The sequence below is a fragment of the Nelumbo lutea genome, chromosome 1, assembly GCF_056320005.1.
Source record: "Nelumbo lutea isolate HS-2025 chromosome 1, American lotus-T2T, whole genome shotgun sequence".
Lineage (NCBI taxonomy): Eukaryota > Viridiplantae > Streptophyta > Magnoliopsida > Proteales > Nelumbonaceae > Nelumbo > Nelumbo lutea.
The window spans coordinates 154,674,817-154,699,359 of record NC_142684.1 but is presented as its reverse complement, the minus strand read 5'-3'; the positions used below and the strand labels follow the sequence as shown (position 1 = coordinate 154,699,359).

General features: G+C 37.9%; 1 protein-coding gene across 22 annotated transcripts in view; it reads right to left on the bottom strand.

Moving 5' to 3' along the window:
- LOC148878535 (RING/U-box superfamily protein) overlaps positions 1-23,505 on the bottom strand; it is a 47,678-nt gene extending 24,173 nt beyond the window's left edge. For 2 of the 22 annotated variants that reach the window (XM_088956351.1, XM_088956355.1), the window contains exons 1-8: positions 23,207-23,336; positions 22,598-22,646; positions 21,208-22,463; positions 18,443-18,573; positions 18,179-18,322; positions 17,880-18,061; positions 17,705-17,791; positions 7,798-7,998 (exon numbers count right to left, since the gene is read on the bottom strand). In XM_088956351.1, the coding sequence (XP_088812477.1) occupies positions 7,798-7,998; positions 17,705-17,791; positions 17,880-18,061; positions 18,179-18,322; positions 18,443-18,573; positions 21,208-22,463 (2,001 nt within the window). In that variant the 5' untranslated portion in view covers positions 22,598-22,646; positions 23,207-23,336. Of the gene's footprint in view, positions 1-7,797; positions 7,999-17,704; positions 17,792-17,879; positions 18,574-21,207; positions 22,464-22,597; positions 22,647-23,206 lie in introns of all 22 variants that reach the window. The other 20 variants (XM_088956324.1, XM_088956332.1, XM_088956297.1 and 17 more) reach the window with 14 other exon arrangements.
- Positions 23,506-24,543: the final 1,038 nt, after the last annotated feature.

Here is a 24,543-nt window from a genome sequence, read left to right as displayed (position 1 = left end):
GGCTACCTTCCATCCTCTAAATAATAATTCCTGATTGACCTTCACAATCATCCTGCTTAATACATCAACTACTAAAGATTTTTCAAAAAAAAAATAATACATCAGCTACTAAAGTGAAGAGGAAAGGGGATAAGGGACCTCCCTGTCTCAGCCCTCTTTTGGGTGGAAAAAAAAATTCTCTGGCAACCCATTAATTAAGATTGAATAGTGCGCTGAATTTAAGCATCCTTTAATCCACATCCTCCAACTGTCTCCTAACGAAATCCTTTCTAATGATTCCAGCAGAAATGTACAATCCACTCAATCATAAGTATTTTCCAAATCCAATTTGCAAACTAAGCCTTTTCCCCTCTGTCGCTACTCTGCTACGCACTCATTTGCTACCAACATTTGGTCAATTATTTGTCTCCCTTCAGTGAAAGCTACTTGAAACTATGAGATAACTAGAGGCAAACTCTTTTTTTAAGTTTTCCAGCCAGGACCATTGCTATTATCTTCTTATGGGTCTGAAATCTGTAGGTTCTTGGGCTACCTTCTTAAGTCTTCCAGCCAGGACCTTTGATACATATAGTGGTTGTGGAGGCTCTTCTGGGAAAGTGGTTGTGGAGACTCCCGAGAGAAATAGATAGTTTATGGCATAAAGTGATTGTTAGTATTCACGAGCTCTCAAAGAATGGGTGGGATGCTGGAACATCTAGCAGGGCCTCTTGCTTTTCACGTTGGAGAGCGAATCAGAAATGCCTTCCTTCTTTTCTCAATCACATCAGGCTCGATATTAACTCAGGTAACAAAATCAATTTCTGGGAGGATCTTTGGGTGGGTGAAGCCCCATTAAAGGATTCCTTCCCTTCCTTGTTCACCCTATCTGCTCTCAAGGGAAAGCCGATTTCTGAGTTATTGGTCCCCTCTCCCTCAGTTAACAGGCTTGGGTGGGATGCTGGAACATCTAGCAGGGCCTCTTGCTTTTCACGTTGGAGAGCGAATCAGAAATGCCTTCCTTCTTTTCTCAATCACATCAGGCTCGATATTAACTCAGGTAACAAAATCAATTTCTGGGAGGATCTTTGGGTGGGTGAAGCCCCATTAAAGGATTCCTTCCCTTCCTTGTTCACCCTATCTGCTCTCAAGGGAAAGCCGATTTCTGAGTTATTGGTCCCCTCTCCCTCGGTTAACAGGCTTGGGTGGAATCTTGGCTTTCGTAGAAATGTAAGGTACACTGATTTGGGCCTTGTTTCAAACCTTCTACACATTCTTGAGGGGGTTTTCCTTGACATAAGTAAACAAGATGATAGAGTTTGGACTCTACATCCACCTAGGGTTTTCAGTTGTGCATCCTTTTTCAAGTCGTTGTATGTGTCTTCTCAACCATTTACTCCCTTCCCAGTCAAAGAGATCTGGTGTCATCCGATCCCCCCCAAAGTGAGTGCTTTTTGTTGGGAGGTCTTCTATGGTGCAATCAACACTTGTGACATTCAAAGAAAGAGACCTGGATGGTGCCTTTCTCCAAATTGATGCTGCTCATGTGAATCCAATGGTAAATCTGCTCTTCACTTGTTCATTTCCTGTCCATTTGCTTGTGTTATTTGGATTGGTTTTTTCTCTTTTTGGGTGCAGGTGGAATTCTCCGGATAGTTTGGACAGGTTATTTGATGGTTCCATTTTCAGCTGGCCAAAAAGGAGGGGAAGACTGATGTGGAGGTGTACAAGAGCAGCAGTAATTTGGACCTTATGGGTTAGGAAAAGAAAAGAGAGCAAAGAAGCATTAATTGAAGGGATTATGGCAAATGTAGCTTTCTGGATAAAGACAATGGAGTTGTTCTCAGCTTTCTCTATTGATGATATATTACGGAACTGGAGAACAATAACAGCCTCAACTTCAGCAAAGCGGAAGGAACTAAAGGACTAGGAACCCCCAGAGGTAGGATTCCTGAAATTAAATTTCGATGGAAGTAGTTTTGGGAATCCGGGGCCTTTTGGAATTGGAGGGGTTTTAAGAAATGAAAGCAGAGTGATCATGGGAATGTACTCATGCCCCACTGGTGTGGGTGACTCTGTAACAGCAAAACTGAAGGCAGTAATCTATGGGATGCAGAAATGTATGGAAATCGGGATTTGAAAGCTAATAGTTGAAGGCGACTCCAAAATAGTAATAAGTTGGTTAAAACGGAATGAGAAGGTTCCTTGGTTTTTCAGAAACAAAATCAAACAGTTCAAGAGGTTCTCAAATGCAGCTGATATTTCAATGGACTCCTAGGTCGGCAAATGGCCTAGCTGACCAACTAGCAAAGCAAGGGGTAAATAGGGCAGAATGCTTCTAGGCTCAGTTCTAAGACTGATCTTCAATTTATCTTTGTATTCTATTGTTGGTAGCCGTGGCTGCCCTTGTTTCTGTACTCTCTTCTTTCTCTAAGTTTTAAAATTTGATTTTGATTACTGATCAAAAAAAGAGGGCTGGAAATTGGTCTTTCAAAGGAGAATCCCCAACCCAAACATGTTCCAAAACTTAATGAGATTACCCCGAGTGCAAGTCATACCTGATCCAAGGAGAAAATAGATGCAGAATAGCTTGGATTGATTTCCAAGGTGATGCTCTTGTAATCCTAGCCAGAATCCCAGAGTCCCATCCATTCTCCACAAGCACGTGAATGCAAAATATTATCTTTTTTTTTATCAGCAAAGAAGAATTTTATTTGATATTAGATTTAAAATTTTACAGCTTTGTGTATGGGATTCGAATTCCCACACTATTACATATTTCTGTCCATCTTTACATTACAGCCAAAACAATTGTTGCCTCAGAGCCCCTTGTTTAGCAAGATAATCAGCTAGCCCATTTGCACTCCTTCTGACTCATTTAAATTCAGCCTCTACCTCCCTTGCGACCTTTTCCACTTCCCTTGTCACTTGTTTGAAAGTCCACAAAGTAGTTCTATTGTTTTTAGCCCAAGAGATGATCACCTTGGAGTACCCTTCAACCTCAATATGCCTTATTCCTAGTTGCTTAGCTATCTTCAATCCTTGTAGCATTTTTTTTAATCAGTGAAAATGGTTTTATTAAAAAAGAGAATATTAGTATAGAGAATGGGTAGCCTCGGCTACCCCAATGTCCAAAGACATTCCACCTAAAATTTGCTTTGTAGACTTACAACAGAGCCCAAAAACAATGTTCCCTGTTCCCCTAGCTTTGTTAGCTGATCCGCAAACCCATTTGCTGCTCTTGGAGTCCACTGAAATAAAGCCTGCATATCCTTTGTGGAGTGATTAATTTTCTTAATCTCATTTCTGAATACCCATAGATCCTTTCCATCCTGCTTCAGCCAGCTTATCACCACTTTGGAGTCGCCTTCTACAACCAACTTCCTTACACCTATTTCCGAGGCCTTTTGTATACCAAAAACCAGAGCTTTTAGTTCAGCTGTAATGGAGTGTCCCCACCCAATAGGGCCAGAAAACAGCCCCACTACATTCCCCCTGTCATCTCTAATGACCCCACCAATACCAGCCATGCTCGGGTTGCCAAAACTGCTCCCATCAAAGTTTAATTTGAGGAATCCCGCTTCAGGAGGATTCCAGCTTCTTACTACCTTCTTTTTAGCAGATAACGAGGAAGCTACAGTCCTCCAGTTCCTGATTATATCATTCACAGTAAGGTCTGAGAATGACTCCATCAATTTTACGCATGAAGTCACTTTAACATAATCCCCTCTATCAATAATTACTTACACATTTTCTTCCCTTCAAAAGTCCTCAGATTTCTTTCCTCGAATAACATCCAAAGTACTGCTGCCCTCGTGCATCTCCATAAGGTTTTCTCCCTTCTCTTTGGCCACCTGAAAGTGGAGGCTTCAAACAAACTCCCCTGGCTCATCGGGGTATCCCACCTGCAACCAAAGAGAGAAAAGAACCACTCCCATATGCTGCTAGCTACAAGACAGGAAACAAAAAAAATGAAGAGCAGTTTCACCATTAGATTCACACAAACAACACCAATTAAGTGAAAGGCACCAGCCAGGCCTCCTCCTCTGCATCAAATCACAGGTGTTAATCACAAATGTTAATTCCATCCTTACTCTCTCTTTCACTCTTGAAGATTGTGCTACTTCTGTCCAGATCTTATAATGTCCATGACTGAGAACTCTTGAAAAATATGCAAAGATCTTACCCAATGAGCTACTTTAACTTTAATTGTATCAATTACCTCCTCAATTGTTCTACTCTTGTCCAGGAATATTTTGTTATTCCTTTCTTCCCTAATCACCCAACAAATAGCTGCTGCCTTTGTAGCTTTCCGCATAACTTTCCCTCTTTTCTTTGGTTGCCTCAAAAAATCTCGGTTAAAAGGTCCTACCACATTTTGCGGGGAAACCCACCTGCAACCAAAGAGAAAGCAAAAGAATTCCCAAATGTGATGCACAAAGGAACAAGATAAATAATAGATGTGTCAAGGTCTCACCACTTCCCTTACATAGCCCACAGTTTTTCCTTTTCCAATGAAAATCTTCACAACCATTTCCCTAGTAAAGCCAAGTTTCTCTTCCTTATATCCCCAATTCCTAGATCTCCATCCTACTTACTCCTAGACACCACCTCCTACCTAAACCTATGGTCCTTTTTCTCCTCCCCTGGCTCCCAAAGGAAATCTCTCATTACTGTTTCCAACTTGCTAGCCACTCCTACAGGCACCTTAAAGACCAAAAGGTAATAAACGGGAAGCTAAACCAAAGTAGACCTAATTAGGGTGATTCTTCCTCTAAGAGATAGATAATTATTATTCCAAGATGCAAGTCTCTTTTCAAATCTCTCCACAACTGGAATCCAAAAACTTCCTTTTTGAGGTTTATCTCCTAGAGGAAGACCAAGGTAATTTAGAGGCCAAGTCGACACTACACATTCCTAAATGTTTGCACACACAAGGATCTCACTTTCCCCCATATTCACACCTACAACACAACTTTTTTCAAAATTCACTTTCATATTTGACATTTGCTCAAAGAGTTGAATTGTGAGTTTCAAAATCCTAATCCAATTCAAGTCCCCTCCCTCACAAAAGAGAATTGTATCATTTGCAAACTGCAAATGTGTGAGTGGTATGTTCTCCCTACCTACTCTCCACCCTTTGATTAGACTCCTAGAATCTGCTCAAGAAATCAGTCTCCCTAAGACTTCAGCAACCAAGGTAAACAAGAAAGGAGAAAGGGGGTCTACTTGTCTTATTCCCCTCAATGCCGGGAAGAAGTCCACCACCGTTCCATTCACCAATATAGAGTAGTGGCAAGTCCTAATACACCCCAACACCCACCTGCACCATCTATCTCCAAACCCAATGTTGATCATCACCTCCAGCAAAAAAGACCAATCTACCAAATCATAAGTCTTTTCCAAGTCTAATTTTCAAACCACACCCTTTTTCCATGATTTCATGAAATCCTCCACACTCTCATTTGTTATAAGTATTTGATCAATTATCTGCCTTCCCCTCACAGAAGCTCTTTGGTTATTTGATACAATGGTATTGAGCACCTATCTAATCCTAAGGGACAACACCTTCGCAATAATCTTATACAGACTATTTACTAGACTGATTGGTCTATATAGTCCCTTGGGTGTATTGCTTCTCTCTTCTTGGGAACCAAAGCAATGAAGGTGGAATTCAACCCCATGTTAATCACTCCTCTTCTATGGAATTCATCAAAAACCACCATTAAATATCATCTTTCAAGAACTCCCAACACTCTTGATAAAAAGCCATGGAGAAACCATAGTTTCCATTGTTTCAAGGATTGAAAAGCTCAGCCCTTCTTCTTCCACATCCAAAATCGTTTTCCTATCACTGAACAGCATGGCTAATGCAAGAGATTTAAATTTGTATTTCTTCAATATACACTCTAGTATTATTTTTCCCCGGTCCGCTACGTCTCTTTGGGCTGTAAGAACTAACCTCTGCCTCCAATCCCCTTCTTTCTCTGCTAACACCAGCTTTTGGTGATTCATCGAGCAAGCCAACTGAGGCTTTATATCAAACTTTGCTTGCTCCCTGCTTGGCTGGGACTCAATAGGTACTTCCTCCCAAGAAAAATACTGTATTTCCTTTCCTGCAATTTCTCCGCAAAAGCCAGCTAGCCATTTCTTCTTTTACCCTCTGGAACGCACAAAGAAAAATACTGTATTTCCTTTCCTGCAATTTCTCCGCAAAAGCCAGCTAGCCATTTCTTCTTTTACCCTCTGGAACACACAAAAACTATCTTCTATTATCACCAAACTGTTCAACTGTAGCTACAGACCAACCTTTTATATTCCTTTTTACTTCTGCTTCATATTTCTTCCCCATTACGCCCAAAACAAGCTCTTCCAACCTTGTTGTTTAACAGTGTAGGAAGCTCTATTGACAAACCCTTTGAGCCAACTGATAGCTTCTTCAACTACGAATAAGGCACCTCTCTTGTCTTCTCTGATCATAATTGCTGTAAATCCATCACATCTTCCTTCCTCGAACAAGAAAATCTTTGCTTCAATGTCCAGCTCTCTTTCCCATCTCATCACTGATTAAAATGTGCACAGTGCACTCATCACCAATTGCTTCAATCTCCAGCTCCCTTCAATCTACCATTCATGAATGATACTTTCAGACCTCATTTGAGAAAATTCATACTGATAAGATGAGTAGTTGGTCCCTACAAACTGACTAGTCTCAGGACATGTTTATCATTTATGTTCGATCATAAACCTTTCAGTAGATACATGTGTATAAACCACTCACCAACTAGAGCTCTTTCAAAGTAGCATATTGAGAAAAAGAGCTTGTTTACATAACAGTTTGTTTGTATAATCATCAAAGTTACACTATTACCCAAAATCAAATTCTCGACAGCTGAAGTCCACTGACTTTGTTTATCTCTTTGTAATTTAGTTGATCACATTATTAACTCATTTTAAATTACTCTGGGAAATTGTGTAAATCCTCTATGGAACAGGAGGATTCTAGGTTAAGTAGAACCGTATTGGATTTCTTAACTTGGTTATGACCATTGGAAGGAGACACAGAACACCAGTCTAGCACTAGATTAGTTGGGTTACCTCTAGTCACACAATAGATTCCCCTGAATTATGTGACTAGGAATAACGACTGTGTTACAACTTACCACCAAGGAATAATAATCCTCCATCAACCAAGGTGAAAAAAGTATCAAGCGTTTGGAACCAATGCACCACTTTTAATAGTGATATTCTCAATAAGTGCCTCCTTGGGTTGCTTATTCTCTATCAACCTTGTTCACTTGTTGGAGAGTGTATTTCTTTATACTTCCAAACCTGACTACAGAATTTGGTTAATTAACCACAATGGTTCCTTCTTCCATGCCTCTTTTTTTCAAGTCTATCTAATGTGATTTTTGTCCTCCTCACTGGTATTTCCAATAAAACAACCATATCTATACTATATAAGGACGATATTTATCTTGGACTCTTGGTTCCTATGCAGATTGCAGACCATAAAACTTAAATTACAGGATTTTACTAGCAATAGTAACATCATATCATATAAGGTTAACATTTACAAATGGCAGTTGTCCAAATATTTTAATCTTTAAATCTAATCAATGAGTTAAGATGTTTAAAGTACGGTAAAAAATCAAAAATTAAATGTCTTTTCATCTTTTTAGTTTTTACCCTTTTATCTTTACTTGCACATGTGCATAGCATGTGCCCTTACACTAGTAATATAATTAAAGCCAAACATAGCAAGAATCTGTATCAACAAAATACAAATATCAAAGAGACACAGGGAATAAGAAGAAATACCGTATCAAAATCCATATTCGAAGGGAACTCTATAATTCTCTCCCTAGATGACACAGTATGAGATTGACCAAGAAAACTAGATCTCAATCTTGCCATTCTTGCAGAGGTAGGAACTCGACCACGATTTGCTGACCGAGTTGAAGAGTTCTGGAAAGACCGTGATGGATATTGTCTATACAAATGTGACGTTGATGAATCCCTCTGTGCAGAAAAGAAAATAAGATTATTCCTCGAGTGAAAATAATATAAAGTTAAGCATTAATTATCTTTTCTCTTTCTTTTTCTAAGAGAGAGTTTAACAATAATTTAACTCAAAAATATTTTAATAAAATCAAAATGAAAAGAACTATAAGGAACTATAGTAACCAATGATTTTATGCAACTCTTAGATACACCTCGATCTACAGACATGGTGGAACCCATGTAAAGACACACTACAAAACAAAACTAAGCATTTATCCCACTTCACCTGTAGGACAGTAGAGTGAGGTGTCCAAAAGTTGCATAAACTCATTGTTTACTAACGTTCTTTACTGACCAAACATATATCCTAGCAAAGTGCACATTAGGTAACCTTGTTTCTCTTTCACATGCAAATAACCTCTTAGTCATTAGTTTTCTGATTACTATTTTGAAAATAAATAACAGTTCATAATTTATCTTTCAAAATAATAATTATTACTACAACCATATACCGTTACTGTCTCTTTTTCTATAAATGGTAAATGGTAATTATATTAAAAGGACGGAAATACTTCCCCAACTATAAGCATGTATAAAGGAATAGACTAATTAGGAACCACTACTGTGATTAAAGTCTGGAATGTTATTAAACTATATCCATTTCCAAACCCTTCTCAATGGGTGAAATGATGCAAGGTTGACAACATATTGTTATATCTTCATCTACAGCCAACAATTTGGCTAATCAAATTTGGTCCCCTCCTCAAGAAAATAGTCTCAATTTGAACTTTGATGGGTGCAGCATGGGAAATCCACGGCAATCAGGGATTGGAGAATGGAGATGTGTTTAGACATCATTATGGCACATCAGCAGCTTTGTGCTCAGGACCTACTGGGTACAGGAATTCAATAAAAATAGAACTACTGGCTGTACTCCAAGGTCTAAGAATAGGGATAGAGCTCAACTGGCTGCAAGTATAGGGTGATTTAAAAGTTATAGTGGAATGTCGCAGAAGCAATAGCCAAGGGCCATGGCAATAGACATGTTTCGAGAGAAACCAGACATCAAGATAGGAATTTAAAAGCCAGATTCATCTGGGTTCAGATCATCTAATAGCATGGGAGATGTTTTTGCAAAACAAGTAGAATACAATTATACAGGGGGCTAATTCCTAGGAGAATGATAACATTGTAATTTAAAAATAAGAAAAGGTACATGGGGTGGATAGCAGGACTATACGATAGGTGCATTTTTATTGTATATATCACATTTTTTTTTATTAATGAATAAGTATTTTATTAATCCAGAAAATAAGAGTTACAGGCGACCCAAGGAAAGGCACGAGATGCGACCTTTCCTTTAAGATTGATTACAGCATTACAAAATCAGATGAACATGATTACAAGGTAGCCCAAAATAAAAAGTCCCAAGAAACCCCCTGTTTAGCAAGTGAATCAGCCATACAGTTTGCTGATCTGCCTACCAAGGGACTCTGACTGTCATATTTCTTGTTAGCCATTTGACTATTTTAAAGAGGTCTCTATAACCCCAAATCACAGAATCCGGATTCAGCAGCCATCCCACCACCACCTGAGAGTCCCCTTCAATAAGCAAGTGCTCTATCCCTAACTGGTTTGCAAGCTTGACACCTTGTACTGCAGCAAGCAATTCAGCCCTTATAGTCTCCCAGACCCATAGGCCCTGAATATAAGGATATGACCATACCATCTTTATGTCTAAGAACTCCTATACCCGTGGGTCCAGGGTTACCTCTACTACTCCCATCAAAATTCAGCTTAACAAACTCCTCCCCAGGTGGCTCCCATTGTACTAAAAGTCTGTTATTCCTGGTAGAAGTATTGGCTACTGCTAACCAGTTCCTCCACAGGTCATCAAAGGAATAACTATCAAACAGGTTTAATGCTTTCAACCACTGAATTGCCCTTGTCAAAACACAGTCCTTAACTTCTAACACACTCCTTTCCTTTCCAGAAAAAATTCTGGTGTTTCTTTCTTCCCAGACAGTCCACAAGACTGCTGCTCTAATTCCCTTCCACATAATTCTCACTCTCTTTGTGTGCCACTCAAAAGTAGACGGACTAAACAACAAGCTAATATCGGATGGTAGGTTCCACCTACTCTCAAACAGCCCAAAAATCCAATCCCATAGAGCTGCAGCAAAGGAACAAGAGATCAGTAAGTGGTAACAGTCCTCACTTTGAGCTTTACAAAGGACACACCAATTCGGAGATAAGCACCAATTTGGTCTCTTCCTCTGCAAGTTATCAAAGGTATTAATCTTACCATAGTAGACTTCCCAACAGAAAACAGCAATCTTTGGGAGAATAGGTCTGATCCAGACTTCTTTAACTGGGAAAGCCAAGGGTGCAGAAGAAAGAGCAAAGGAATTTGAAAGAGGAGGAGCAAGTAAAACAGCCTCTCGGGTTAGGGGTCCAAATTCTTAAATCAGAATTGGGGGGATCCAAACAAGTGGACTCGAGTGATGACAAAAGTTCAAAAACACAAGTATATTCATCATCACTTAACCCTCTTCGAAAACCAAAATCCCAGTTCAATGCCAAAGGAGAAACCGGGGAAGAGGTAAACTTGGAAATTGGCTCTTTCTTGTAACGGGAGAGAGAGTAAAGAGATGGAAAAAGGTCTTTAAGGGGTTGGTTTCCCATCCAAAGGTCTTCCCAAAAAAGAACATTACTTCTAGAGTAGACATCATACCTGACCAGACTGAGAAAATGGGGAAGAATCCCATGTATAGCCTTCCATGGTGTTGTAAGGGTCGCCCCCATCGAGATATCCCAGCATCCCATCCATTCACCAAACAGCCATGAATGCTAGTCACCACCTTGTGCTACTCTCCCTCTCCAAAGGCCATCTCCATAACCACTTCCCTAGCAGAGCGTCGTTCTTATGAATTAGGTTACCTAGTCCTAGTCCCCCTTCTTCCTTGCTTCTGCTAACTATCTCCCACCTAATCAAATGATCTTTTTTCACTTCCCCTGGCTCCCACAAAAAATCCCTCATCAATTTTCTAACTTCTTAGCTTCCCTTGAGGGTATCCTGAATACCGATAGAAAATAAATCGACAGACTAGCAAGTGTAGCCCTAATCAATGTCACTCTACCCCCTATGGAAATATAACTCTTCTTCCAAGACACCAACCTCTTTTCAAGCTTTTCCACAATTGGATACCAAAATTTACTTTCTTTGGGGCTAGCTCCTAGAGGAAGCCCCAAATAGATCAAAGGCCAATGGAACATAGAACATCCTAAGCAATCTGCAATATCTCCCCCTCCTCCAGATTGATTCCCACCACGCAGCTTTTATCAAGGTTGATTGACAAGTTGGAGGCAGACTCAAAAGGATTTAATAAGAGATTTCAGGTTCCTCACTCTCCTTAGGTCTCTCCCCTCACAGAAAATGATAGCATCATCCGCAAACTGGAGGTGGGTCATCGGGACATTATTTCTACCTATCCTCCAACCACTTATTAGCTCCTCCCTGTCTGCTTAGAAATCATTCTGCTAAACACATCTGCCACAAGTGTAAACAAGAAAGGTGAAAGTGGATCACCTTGTCTTAACCCTCTACAAGCTGGGAAAAAATCCTTGACCCCTCCATTAACTAGAACTGAAAAATGACAAGATGTTATACAACCATTCACCCAACTACACCACCTGTTCCCAAATCCACATTTCCTTAACACTTCTAGTAAAAAATTCCAATTCACCAGGTCATAGGCTTTCTCAATATCCAACTTACAAACAAAGCCATGATTACTTGATCTTCTCATATCCTCCACACATTCATTTGCCATGAGGATCTGATCTATAATTTGTTACCTTGTACAAAAGCTCTTTGAGCTTGAGTAATGAGAGAGAGAAAAACCTTTTCAAGTCTCAACAGTAGCACTTTTGCCACAATCTTGTATATGCTGGTCACCAAACTGGTCGGCCTGAAATCTTTAGGATGTTTTGCATCGAGTCTCTTAGGGATAATAGCTGGGAAGGTAGCATTTATCCCCCGACTAATAACATGGTTGTTTTCAAATTCCTTAAAAACCTCAAACAAGTCTTCTTTGATAATGTTCCAACAGTCTTGATAAAAGGCCATAGTAAACTCATCAGGTCCAAGCGCCTTGGATCTATCCATTGAGAAGACAGTTTTCCTTATCTCCTCTTCTTCAAAGTTTCTTTCCAGCCAGCCCATCTCTAAGGTAGATAAACTTGGTCAATCCAAACCCTCCACTTTCACCCGACTCCCCCAAAGGTCTACTCAAAATGGATTTAAAGTGGGCTACAAAACAGTTAGCCATCTCCTCTTGAGACTCAATTTCCACTCCCTCGACCTCAAGCTTAGCCACAAAGTTTTTCTTCCTCCTCCTATTGGCCATATCATGAAAAAACTTGGTAGTCCCATCCCCTTCCTTGATCCACTTATGCCTAGATTTTTGCCTCCAGGAGATTTCCTCCCTCAAAAGGACCTCTTCTAGTTCTTTCTTCAACTTCCATCTCAACTCTCTTTCTTGTACACTCATGATCCTTTGGTACTCCTTTGAGTCTAGATTCTCAATTTGAGTTGACAATTTAACTTTGAAATCTTCCACGCTACCAAACTCCTCCATATTCCAATCTTTTAGTTTAGATTTCAAACTTTTTAATTTCTTATGGAACCTCACCCCTTTCCACTTCACTCCCCTAATCTCTTCTTTCCAACATTCCTCAACCTTCAGCACAAAGTCTGGATGTGTTAGCCACATGCTCTCAAACCTAAAAGGTCTAGGTCCACCACCAAAAGTTTCTTGGCCTAGCTCGATAGGGCAATGGTCTGAGATCACTCTAGGCAAAGCCTTAGCCACCAACCCCCTCCAGTGTGCTTCCCAACTTTCATTGAAAAGGAATCTATCTAATTTTGAGCAAGATGGGTTCTCCTAAAAATTGGACCAAGTAAAGTTGGCTTGTAGCAAAGGAAATTCCTTTAAATCGCAATTATTGGTAAAATCATTGAACCTCCTCATGCTAGTAGTGATAGCTTGTTGGGGATTGTTTGACTCATTTAGGAACCTTATTACATTGAAATCTCCACCTAAACACCAATGACATTCCCATAACCCTTGAATCTTGTGAAGCTTTTCCCACAATTCATTTCTCCCTATAATTATTTGGCCCATACACATTGGTTAACACCCAAGTAAAACCATCCTCCACCATCTTGAACTTCAAAGAGACAGAAAAACTGCCTATCAGTTCCTCTAATGGTTCTACCACATCCTCTCTCCAAAGCATAACTATACCCCCAAAGGCACCCCAAGAGGGAGACATTCTTTCACATAAATTAATAAAGAAATTTTAGTTAAGAATAAAAAATGTAAACATAAATAAGCAAGTTTAACAACTGAAACTTACAACAAACCAAAACTTTTGAATAGCTTATATTCTCATAAATTGAAGTACATGTTATTTGTATTATAAGCAAGTTGGCACAGTTCTAAGAGATAGTATTTCCATGAGCTTCAGCTTCTACACATAGTTGTCAAGGTGTATAGCGCCATAGGCAGTTCTAGGCAACAGTGGGGTACCTACTACCTAGTGGCCAAGTAGGCTCCTAGGCAAACAATTAAGAATTTTATACAGTAAAAAAACAAAATTTTAGGTTAGTTCCCTAGTTTTATATACCAATCAGTATGCATATTAATTGAAAAAAAAATAGCAATCCTTTTTAGTATTAATATCAATATTTACAAAAATAGCATCAAATCTAACAAGTATTGATAGAGAAATTTCATATAAATTAGCAACTAAAGAAGGACATAATTTTATATAATACAAATTTAAGATAAAAGTCAAGGAAAGAGAGAAAAAAAAAAGAACAAGGGTTGAGCCACCTTTTTATAATATGAGAGAGATTAGAAAAAAGAGAGGAAAAAAAGAAATTTCTCTATCCTTCTTTCTTTTATACTTCTCAAAGCCCTTAGATCTTTTAAATTTCAATACAACCTTAAAACAAAGTATGGGCGATGTATATAGCATATAAACAGACATACTAACAAGATGCAACCGTGGTAATGATATTATAATAAAGCACCTGACTTGTGATTTTGTTTAGGTGGGCACCTAAGCAACACCTTGATAGCTACATTTCTACATTGACATGATCACAGTATTTTACTATAGTCAACACACTTGTAATGGTAAGCTCTATTTCCATATCCAGCAGTATCAAATGACAGAATCCACAAGGATTACAGGAGAAAACCTATTTGCTCTTGTTGCATCAGTAGTACTAGTACCACTGGAATAAAGCTAAAAATATGTTTCTTACAGAACACCATACCATGGTAAAACAACCAGCAGTATCAAATGACAGAATCCACAAGGATTACAGGAGAAAACCTATTTGCTCTTGTTGCATCAGTAGTACTAGTACCACTGGAATAAAGCTAAAAATATGTTTCTTACAGAACACCATACCATGGTAAAACAACCAAGAATTAAAAGGTAAACCAAAAATAAAAAATAAAAAAAAAGTGAGCATTGGTAAACCATTTGTTTCAGCCACCCTGCAGACTGTTGGTATGAAAATTTTAATAAATTCTCATGCAACATAATTCACAAAATCAAGTGATTGAGCTTTTCTTTATTATTATTTTGGGTAAGGCCCATTCAGGGAAATCATATGGATTGTTCCCCTTAATTACATCTCCACAAGAAAGTAGAGAACACCTGTTGATTCTGACTTGGAGAAATGAATGCATAGAACAAAAGAAAAGAACAATAGAGTACTTAAAAAGAACTTTTCATTTGCTTTTCTTTTATATCAAGTGTACAAGAATGGGAAGAAAGAAAAAGAAAATACAATTGAGAAACTATACAAAAATAATAAATTTTGATGAATAATAATAAATTTATTGATTCAAAAGCAAATTTAGAGTGAGTTCATACATCATCCCAGCGAGAGACGCGAGCTGCAGCCCCTCCTTGAATCTTACAAGTAAACTAGGAAAGAAAAACAAGAATCACAACTGAGCCCAAAATAATTCTTCCCTATTTACCCCTTGCTTAGCTAACATATCTGACAAAGTATTTGTTGATCTCCCCACCCACTGTACAGTGACCAACATATTCCTTGTCAACCAACTGAATTTCTTCATTTCATTCTTGTATCGCCACATAGCCTCTTCAGAATTTTTCAACCAACCCACCACCACTTTGGAGTCCCCCTCGATTATTAGTTGTTGTACCCCCAGTTGGTTTGCAAATTGCACCCCTTGTACAACAGCTAAAAGTTCTGCCCTGATGGAGTTCCCAAATCCTAAGGGACCTGAGTAAAGCAACAAAATCTCTCCATTCGCATTTCCCAAAGTACCCCCCATTCCGGATAAACCTGGATTACCCATGCTACTTCCATCAAAGTTCAACTTTAGTGAGCCTTCGGATGGAGGCGACCAGCTTGTAATTGATTTGTCCTTTAGAGATGAACACCTCGCTACTGCTGACCAGTTTCTCCAAAGGTCATTAAAGGAGAATTGATGAAAGATTCCCAAGGTCTTCAGCCAATGTATTGCCCTATTCAACACACAGTCTTTCAAATCCTGACTACTCCTTTCCTTTTCTTGAAAGATTATAAGATTTCTTTCTTCCCATAGAGTCCAAATCAAAGCAGCACGAGCACATCTCCACACAATTCTCCCTAGTTTTGTAGGCCAATAAAAGGTAGAATGGTTGAAGAGCATATGAACTTCTACTAGTAGACTCCAACTACCCCCAAACAATGAAAGTAGCCAAGCCCCAAACAACGAAAGAGCACATCTCCACATTTCTCTTTTCTTTTTGATACAAAGAAAATTTCCTTCTCACTCCTTTCTTCACCAATAAGCTGTAGTCAATCAGATGAAATTCTAATTGTAGACAGCCTTAATCCTTGGATTTTTGCATACAAAAAGGAAATCGTAGTCAATCAAACTGAATATTTGATTATAGACAATTTTCATCCCTCTGCTCTTCATTTTCATTTGAAGGGAACCATAATCAGCCTTCGAGAATTAGACTATAGATGGTTTAATCCCTACCTTTGCCTTGAAAGAGAGACCATAATCAACCAAGTAGAGGCACCTGGTTGTAGATGGTTTATTTCCCTCTACTCTTCATTTTCATTTGAAGGGAACCATAATCAGCCTTCGAGAATTAGACCGTAGATGGTTTAATCCCTAACTTTGTCTTGAAAGAAGGACCATAATCAACCAAGTAGAGGCACCTAGTTGTAGATGGTTTATTTCCCTCTACTTCCTTTCTCAAAAGTGAAAATAAAAGAGAGAGAGAGAGAGAGAAGGATACATAGCAGAAGACATAATATAGAAAGTATTCACAGAGAGGACTTTCCTTTTTCTACCTGTATTAGTGAGACTTTTCATTCCCTGCCTTCCCTTGAGCACTCCTCTTTTCTTCTCTCATTATCTTTGCTTTTCTTAAGAATCTCTTGTGACAATTTTCTCCGAAGAGTGTCTCTCCTTGTGTGCTTCTAGCTTCCCCTTAAGGAGCTTAAATAGGGAGTGGGGTAGTTATGTAACTACCTCCTCCTCCTAGGTGAAAGGCACCTGTCCCTCCCACTTAAAGAGAGGGAACTCCCATACGGGATACTTTTCCATAGTTTTAATGATTTGGCTAGCAGACTAGCCAACCCACTTATTTGAGTTATAATTTATTTAAATATTATTTGGATTAAAAAAAAAATGCCTTCAACACATACGAATCCCATTTTTTGTAGAAATGTTCCTCTACATATTGGATCATTCATAATGAGAACTTTATCCAGTTTATTACATAAGGAACTTAAATTTTGCATTTTATCATTTACTCTCTTCCCCCTCCAACCTTCCTCTTAGTAATTTAACTCGCATTGTTTATATTATGTAATGTCTTTCTAAAGTTGCAGGTTGAAGGAGCTAGAAGGGCTAGGGGTATATCAAAAGGACATGGATCAAAGTAGTGAACAATGATTTTAAGTGCTTAATAGTAAATAATTGAAATGGCTTTAAACAGAACGGAATGGATTCATGTAGCCAACCCCACTATAGTTGGGATAAGGCTTAGATGATGGTGATGATGATGATGAATATCTTTCTAAAGGTTAAATTTATTTCCCTGTTTTCTTGAAGCAATCAGTTTATTACATACATCCTATTCATGTAGCCAACCCCACTATAGTTGGGATAAGGCTTAGACTATGACGATCAATATCTTTCTAAAGGTTAAATTTATTTCCCTGTTTTCTTTAAGTATTCAGTTCATTACATACATCCATCTTTGGTAATTTCGAATTGTTGCAGCGAATTTAAAGAAATATTGACTTAAGAATGGTGGGACAGCCTTTGGCTGATCTATATATTCCTATTCTGGTTCTATCTACATACTAGAGGAATGAGGTTATCATTCTCTTTCATTAATAAAATCAGTTACTGACCAAAAAGAATAGTTGAAGAAACATTGCAAGTGAAAGTCACATAGTAGGTTGCTTTCAGGCTACTACAACTGTCTACCCAAGTCTGAATAGATGTGAATTCAATAATGCACTTCAATTGCACATCAAATTCTAAGATATGTAAGGATTAAAAGCTTTTCATATGAAGGTCATTGTTAGCTTCTTTATGGATCCTTATTATCAACTTGTTATTTCATTAGCAAAACTCAGCATATATAATGCTTCACTTACAGGATGTGATGACCGCTGATGCGTACGAAAGGAAGCATGTTGTGTATCCTCTTCCTGTTGTAGTGTCCATGCAATACTTGCATCAATCTGTTGATAGTTAGACATAAATATAAGGAATGATCAGCAAATAGTTTTTCATGACATATAATAAGCACCAATTGAAGAGAATAACCACCTCTCCATCCCCAGCTCCAGGCAACTCACGATAATATTGTTCTTGGAGTTGTCGAGCCAATATCTCATCAGCTTCTACCTGTCTTGCCCTAGCATCTGAGTCATCATCAACTATTCGACTTGTATCTTGAGGATTATTGCATCTCATTTCTGGAGACAAGTAATCAATTTCTATAATAGGTCCTGAGGTGCCATGACAATGAGGATTCTGAGATCTGGCTGTTCTTGTGTTAGGAGGTTCACGAGATGACCAGAGATAAGCAACTTCTGAGTCATCAAAAGTTGAAGTAGAGCACTCACCAGTATTGCCAGATGAACCATGCTTCTTTTGTCTTTTCATTAGCTTATTTGTTCTATGAAATTGTCCATTTACATTGTGTGGCTCATAAGCAACATTGGAAGATGTTTGAGCTAAACGTTGAGTGGGCCTATGCTGAATAGATCCTGGATCCCCAACATCAACAAAATCAGTCTCAGGACTGCTGTTAACTACATTCATACAATTTAAACTTTCTGTTCTGTTTTTATGCCTTTGACCACCCCCAGGAAGATGTCCAAACTCACCAATCAATGGTGAAGATGTTCTTCTTGAACTATTATGTGTGCTTCTCCAACCACCTGTGTCTTCAAAACACTGGGAAATGTCTCCAGCAGTAGCTTCATTGCTAATAGCCTCTTCTACAGGGTATATCAAACTGCAGAAAAAATGCCATGCTATGAATGGAACACTACAACTGTGCACAGAACACTACAAGTTGTACACGAGAAAATATGTGAATCACAAATATCAAGCATGCCACAAACAACAAGAAAAAATGTATAAAAAAAAAAAACAGGAAACATCTAGAAGTGGCAAATAATGGGAAATCTACAAATCATACATACGTTAAGTCAATGTGCCAAGTGTTAAAAAAGCAGTTAGAATATTCTATTGCCTATCAACTCAAATAACTCAGGGATAACACAACTAATTTGTATATTTTATGTGTTCATTAGAAGACATAGATTAAGGCTCAGGTTCCTTTATTTGGACACCTTATTCACACAACACGTACAGGGCAGAAAATAGTTATCTAGGGAACCATGAACCTGAACAAGACTTGTCGGAACACACTAAAAACAAGAACCATCTAGAAGTGGTGAATAATATCCAAACTACAACCATATATAAATCAATGTTTTAAATGTTTAAAAGGGAGTTAGAAGTAGGCTATCATTTCACTTTAATATGTCATTGCCTATCAACTCAAATAACTCAGGGAATAATGCAATTCATTTGAATATTGTATGTATTTATTAAAGAATGCAGATTAAGGCCCCAGTTCTTTTATTCAAACATCCATTCAATCTGCTAGTATGTGCAAGGCAGACAACAATTGCCTGGGGAACCTGAACAAGACTTATGTCAATGCAATATCAGAAGCCTTCTTTGTATGTGCAGGTTGTAACGGTATAGATGGCGAAGTGGCTATGTTTAAAGAAGAGACTTATACCAGAGCACAAATCAAATACTCTTTGTGCTTCTCAGCTAATATGTACCAGTACAAGACAAATTAGATAGAAGCCTTCTCCAGATACAAACGCATTTCAGAGAAGCCTAAAGAATTGGATTGGAAAAAGGAAGGAGACTACATCAAAGTTGATTAATTCAAACCCTGTGACTAATGAATCAGATAAGAAATCTCTTCTATCACCCTCATTCTGTTATGGTATATTTCTCATTGTTTCTTTATATACCTTACTGTACTCTCAAAGTAGAGGTTTATTTATCAGTCCTATGAGACCAGATTCTAATTCAAAATTGAAGGTCAAATGGTACCAAAATGATCTTTTGGAATCCTAATTGCCATCAGGCAGGAATCTCATCCATTTTGAGTTTGTCAATTCAATCTGAAGGGATAAAGTGTGTACTATGTCAAACCATGGGGTTGACTCTAAGGAAATAGATTGAGGTAAAGATGAAGTCAGAAATTACCCCTATAACTTTATTTCTTTCCAACTCTCTAAATGCCCAGCTGTTCCTTTTCTTTAAATTCTTTTAACACCAGGGACCCCCATGTGATGTATGACCAAATGCCTCTATAAATCCATGGGAGCGATCTTGAGCATCCTTCAGAAACACTTCTATAACGCTCCTTTATTATGTCCCATGAAATTGTTAATGTACTTTTTCCATAAAGAAGATTTGAATTTTTCATCAGGATGAGGTGTTCTCAGAGAGGATCCAATAGAATAGCTTTCTATATTCTTTCTTTAAGGATGATAATGGTAATTACTCTTCTGAGCAATCCACCATCATTAACCAGTTTACTGAAAAGTGTACTGTGTGTAAACATAAATAATATATATAAATGTGTTAACTTTATTTTTAATATAGCTGGTTGAGCTCTTACCCAATTGAATCTTATGCAACAAAAAAGGCTGACATTGAATAACTAAAAGCAATGTAACCCAAAAAAAATAAAAAATAATAATCCATATAGGGCTGTAAACAGAACAAATCAGATTGGACATGGATAGATCCAAATTTAATTTGTTTGTATTGAATTTGAATCAGATCTTATCCATCGGATTTATGTCAGATTCAAATCAAATTCATATTGCAACCGGATATTAAATAGTATAAATAATTTAAACTAAAAATGATCAAAATATTATAATAGTATTAATAAAATGAACTAAAAGTTACTGATATTATATTTTATGAACAAAACTAATTGAAATTACTTATATGAAACTTGAAACTATAGAAAATTTAGTAAAAACAAACATTCAAATCAACTTTACTAGTAGATACAATATAAATTCTAAGCATATTGTAAATATGAGCATATATATTTAAATCAGATTGATCTGATTATATTGGATTGGATAGGGTGGATCCACATTCAATCCAATTATAAAGCATAAACAGATTGAATTCATATCACCCTTAATGGGATCAAATTTGAATTCGATTCAGGCAATCGGATACCGTTTCCAGCCCTAAATCCAAAAATATAAATAATGAAGGATCATTATCTAGAGGATAATATGGATCTGAAGTAAGCAAGATGGGTTCTCACATTTCTTTCATTCACTAAAAAATGGCTTAGCATGAGTATCCCAGTTAACCAAAAGAAGACCATTTGTTCATAAAAAAAAATAGCAAATAAATAAAAAACAGAAAGCAAAGAAACAAGGAAAAGTATAAAAGCAATTGTGACAACTGTGACAGAATGCTTACTAACTGAAGGCATATTTATGCATTGACATTTATTTAAGATTAGATGAATCATAAATACAAAAAAACAAAATGTTTAGTCTGAAATGCTGGAGCTAGAAGTTACCTGCTTGGAAAATGTATGCCTTTGTCACTATTCACTTTTTCTGGAATCCTATCATTCATTAATCCCTTTCCTTTCTTTCTATCAGTATGGTTGCCTTCAGAACTAGAGATGGCAATGGGTATTTGACAAGATGAAGTCCCACCGCCGGAGACTGCTTCTCTGATGTAATCCTGTTTGGCACCACCAGAACTCATACCAAGGCTTTCAGCAGTTTGTTTAGCTCTTGCTATGTTATATGGAGAGATGCACCCATTGCGAACTAGCCTCTTTTGCCCGGCTCTCCTCGGTGAGGAAGTAGACTGTGGAGGAATTAGAATGATTTGTTTGGTTTTTGACTGGGAAGCATTAGACAAATCTATACCATTCACATTCTGGGAATCATCTCCAGCATTATTAGATGCATCATCCAATTTGCTTTTTCCTTTGCAGGTGTTGCTGGGTGCTTTTGAAGGGCTTCGGCCAACATGTGATAAAGAAAAGCCGTTGGGTACTGTCGGTGCTTTTTTAATCCCTTCAGCTGGATATTTGGATGCACTACTTCCCTTTTCAGGCATCCCACTAAATTCATTCTGCACTGTTAAATCTAGAACATAGCTCTCAGGTATGGAACTAAAAGGCTTAGGATCCTCAGTGAACACAGCTTTTCCTTTATCAAAGTTTGTGTCACATGCGGTCATCTTCCTTCTTGTATTTCTAAGATTGGTAGAACATGAAGGGCTTTTGTCATTTGAAATCAAATCAATTAGTTTTCCCCTGTTTCCATCTTGATTTCTGACATTAGAGATAGATACTTCAGGAGCATCAGAGATACCACCAACTTTAGCTCTACCAATCAGATGATTATTACCTCTATGACCATGAGAACTAGAATGAATGTGTTCCAAATGTTGTGGTTGTGCAGAAGATTGGCGTAGTATCATATTCCTAAAATTAGAGTTCTTGGGAAAAGTCCCATTATCCAATGAGGAGAAAACAGCGGAAATGTCATTCTCTATTTTGTCAGAACTACTGAAATCTTTGGAGGAACGATGATAAGATCTTCTGCCATTAACATTTTCAGCGATCAGCCTACCACCACCCCTCAGCAAACCGGGAACACCTTTACCCGATACTTCAGAACTTTCAGACTCACGAGCCACTGAAGAACCAACGTTCTTTTCGAAACTATCCCCACCATTCTTCCGCATGGTCTGTCTTTCAGGAGTATCAGGAACATCCGTTACATGATCAATGTCCAAATCATCCATATTCTGCATCTGCCAATTTAAAAGCTCAAAAAAAAAAAAAATGAATACTTGCCATGAAGAAAACATTCTTGTTAAAAGAAATCATTTTGTTGGTTTAGATAATACCAAAAAAAAATTAAGGGAGAGAGAAGAGGGGGGGGGACCTGTGAATAATGAAAACCCAATCCTAAATCCAGAGACAATCTGCGTTCCCTTTGGTTGCAAATTCATCAAATCAAAATATATTCATCATCCATTAATCAACCAAAAGAAAAAGCAGGTCGCCGTAAAACATCCCGAGTAATATAACGAAAACATATAGAGAGATAGATGGTTTGGGGGCAGAGAGATAGTAAGCCGACATGGCCAAGACGAGCAAAATTGGAACAACAATATGCCCAACTACGAAACTGAAAAAAAAAAATGAAAGAAAGAAAAAGAACCCAATTCAGATTTTAGAGCTTTTACCATCTCCCTCCATTAAAACAGGAAGAAGATGAGCATGATGATGACGGAAAAGAGATGAACCGATCAAAAAATGAAAGAAAACATTACCAAACAGAAACATAATTAAAAAAATGGCCGAACAAAATGGGAACAATTGCATTTCAATGCCAAATAAAACAGAAGGTATATTACATCATACAGACCCAGATTGAAATTTTCATATTCGAATCAATATGAACAAACCCTAACAACAGATCACTAGCACAGACAAATACAAAACCATTGCCACATAAATTGAAAGAGACGGAAAAAAAAACGGAGATTACCGTCTTGTGTTCGTCGTTGAGATCCAACGAAGCAAGAAGTCTCGAGGTAGAATTAAGGGTAGGAACGTCCAAAACGGACCGAGCCATACACCAACCAACCTCGCGCTCTCAGTCGGTCAGTCGCTTCTGCATCTCCAGGATCAGCGAAGCACTGCTTTTTTTATGTTCGTCCCACGATATTATTTTGTTCCCAAACGAATCCACGAACATAATCACTCAGCTTGCGTATGTCTTAGGTGATGCAGACACTGGATACCATCCAATCCGCATACCATTTTTGGGAGAAGGATTTAAACCTCGCCCTTGTATTTTCTGACAAATATTTAAACCCCTATAGTTTGAACTCTGCAAAAATAACTCCCTTCACGTTTTAAATAAATATGTAAATGCCCCTTCCGTTATCATTATGCCCTTATTAATAATGTTTACATTTAACACCGTTATTCTAGGGGCTTAAAGTATAGGTAAAATCTTCGGCTGACAAGTGTGAGAATGCAACCATGCAGGTTAGAGTATGAAAAATGACTACTTCATAAACAAGAAAATAAAATAAAATAATAAGAGGCAAGGTGCCTAGCGGAGACTTGACATCGAATCCAGCCTTTGCACCTAGGTTGAGGGATGGGCTACCTCTAGAACTGACAATCAGGTTGGGTGGGTCGGTTCGGGTTGGGTCGAGGTATTCATGATTGTTTTTGGGTCAGATTGGATTTTAGGTTGGATTGTCAAATGCTATACCCTAATCTTAAATGTTCGGATTAGGGTTGACCCATTGGTCAATTTGGGTCATCTAAAAAAATAATTGAAATTTAAAAAAATAAAAAATAATATGAAAAATGTCAAAATTAAAACAATTAACCTTAAAATTCCAAATATAAAATAAAAAACTTGAACATTTAACAATTTAAAGAGTAAACAATAAAAAGTAAAGACTAAATAAAAAAAATTAAAGAGTGGAAACTTCCAATAATGCATAAATAATCCCAATTAGACTTAACAATTGAGCCAGCGGGTTGACCCATGACTCAACCCATTTTTCGGGTAGGTCGAGTCATTTTCACATTTGGATTGCCAAATATGAGACCCTAACCCTATTTTTTTGGATTGGGTTGGGTCAACTTTTTGTCAGGTCTAACTAACTCGGTTGTGCAATTCTCCAAAAGATATAAAAAGAAAGAAGAAGAAGAAATTAATAGTGTTTTTATATTTTGCTTCATGGGGCTACACAACCAGGGTAGTTCATCTCCATCCCTCGTGAAGTGGTGATAACAGAATTTGTCCCATGTCTTTGCTACAATAAATCAATGATTCTTCCAATTGAGCCACCAGCACAGCAA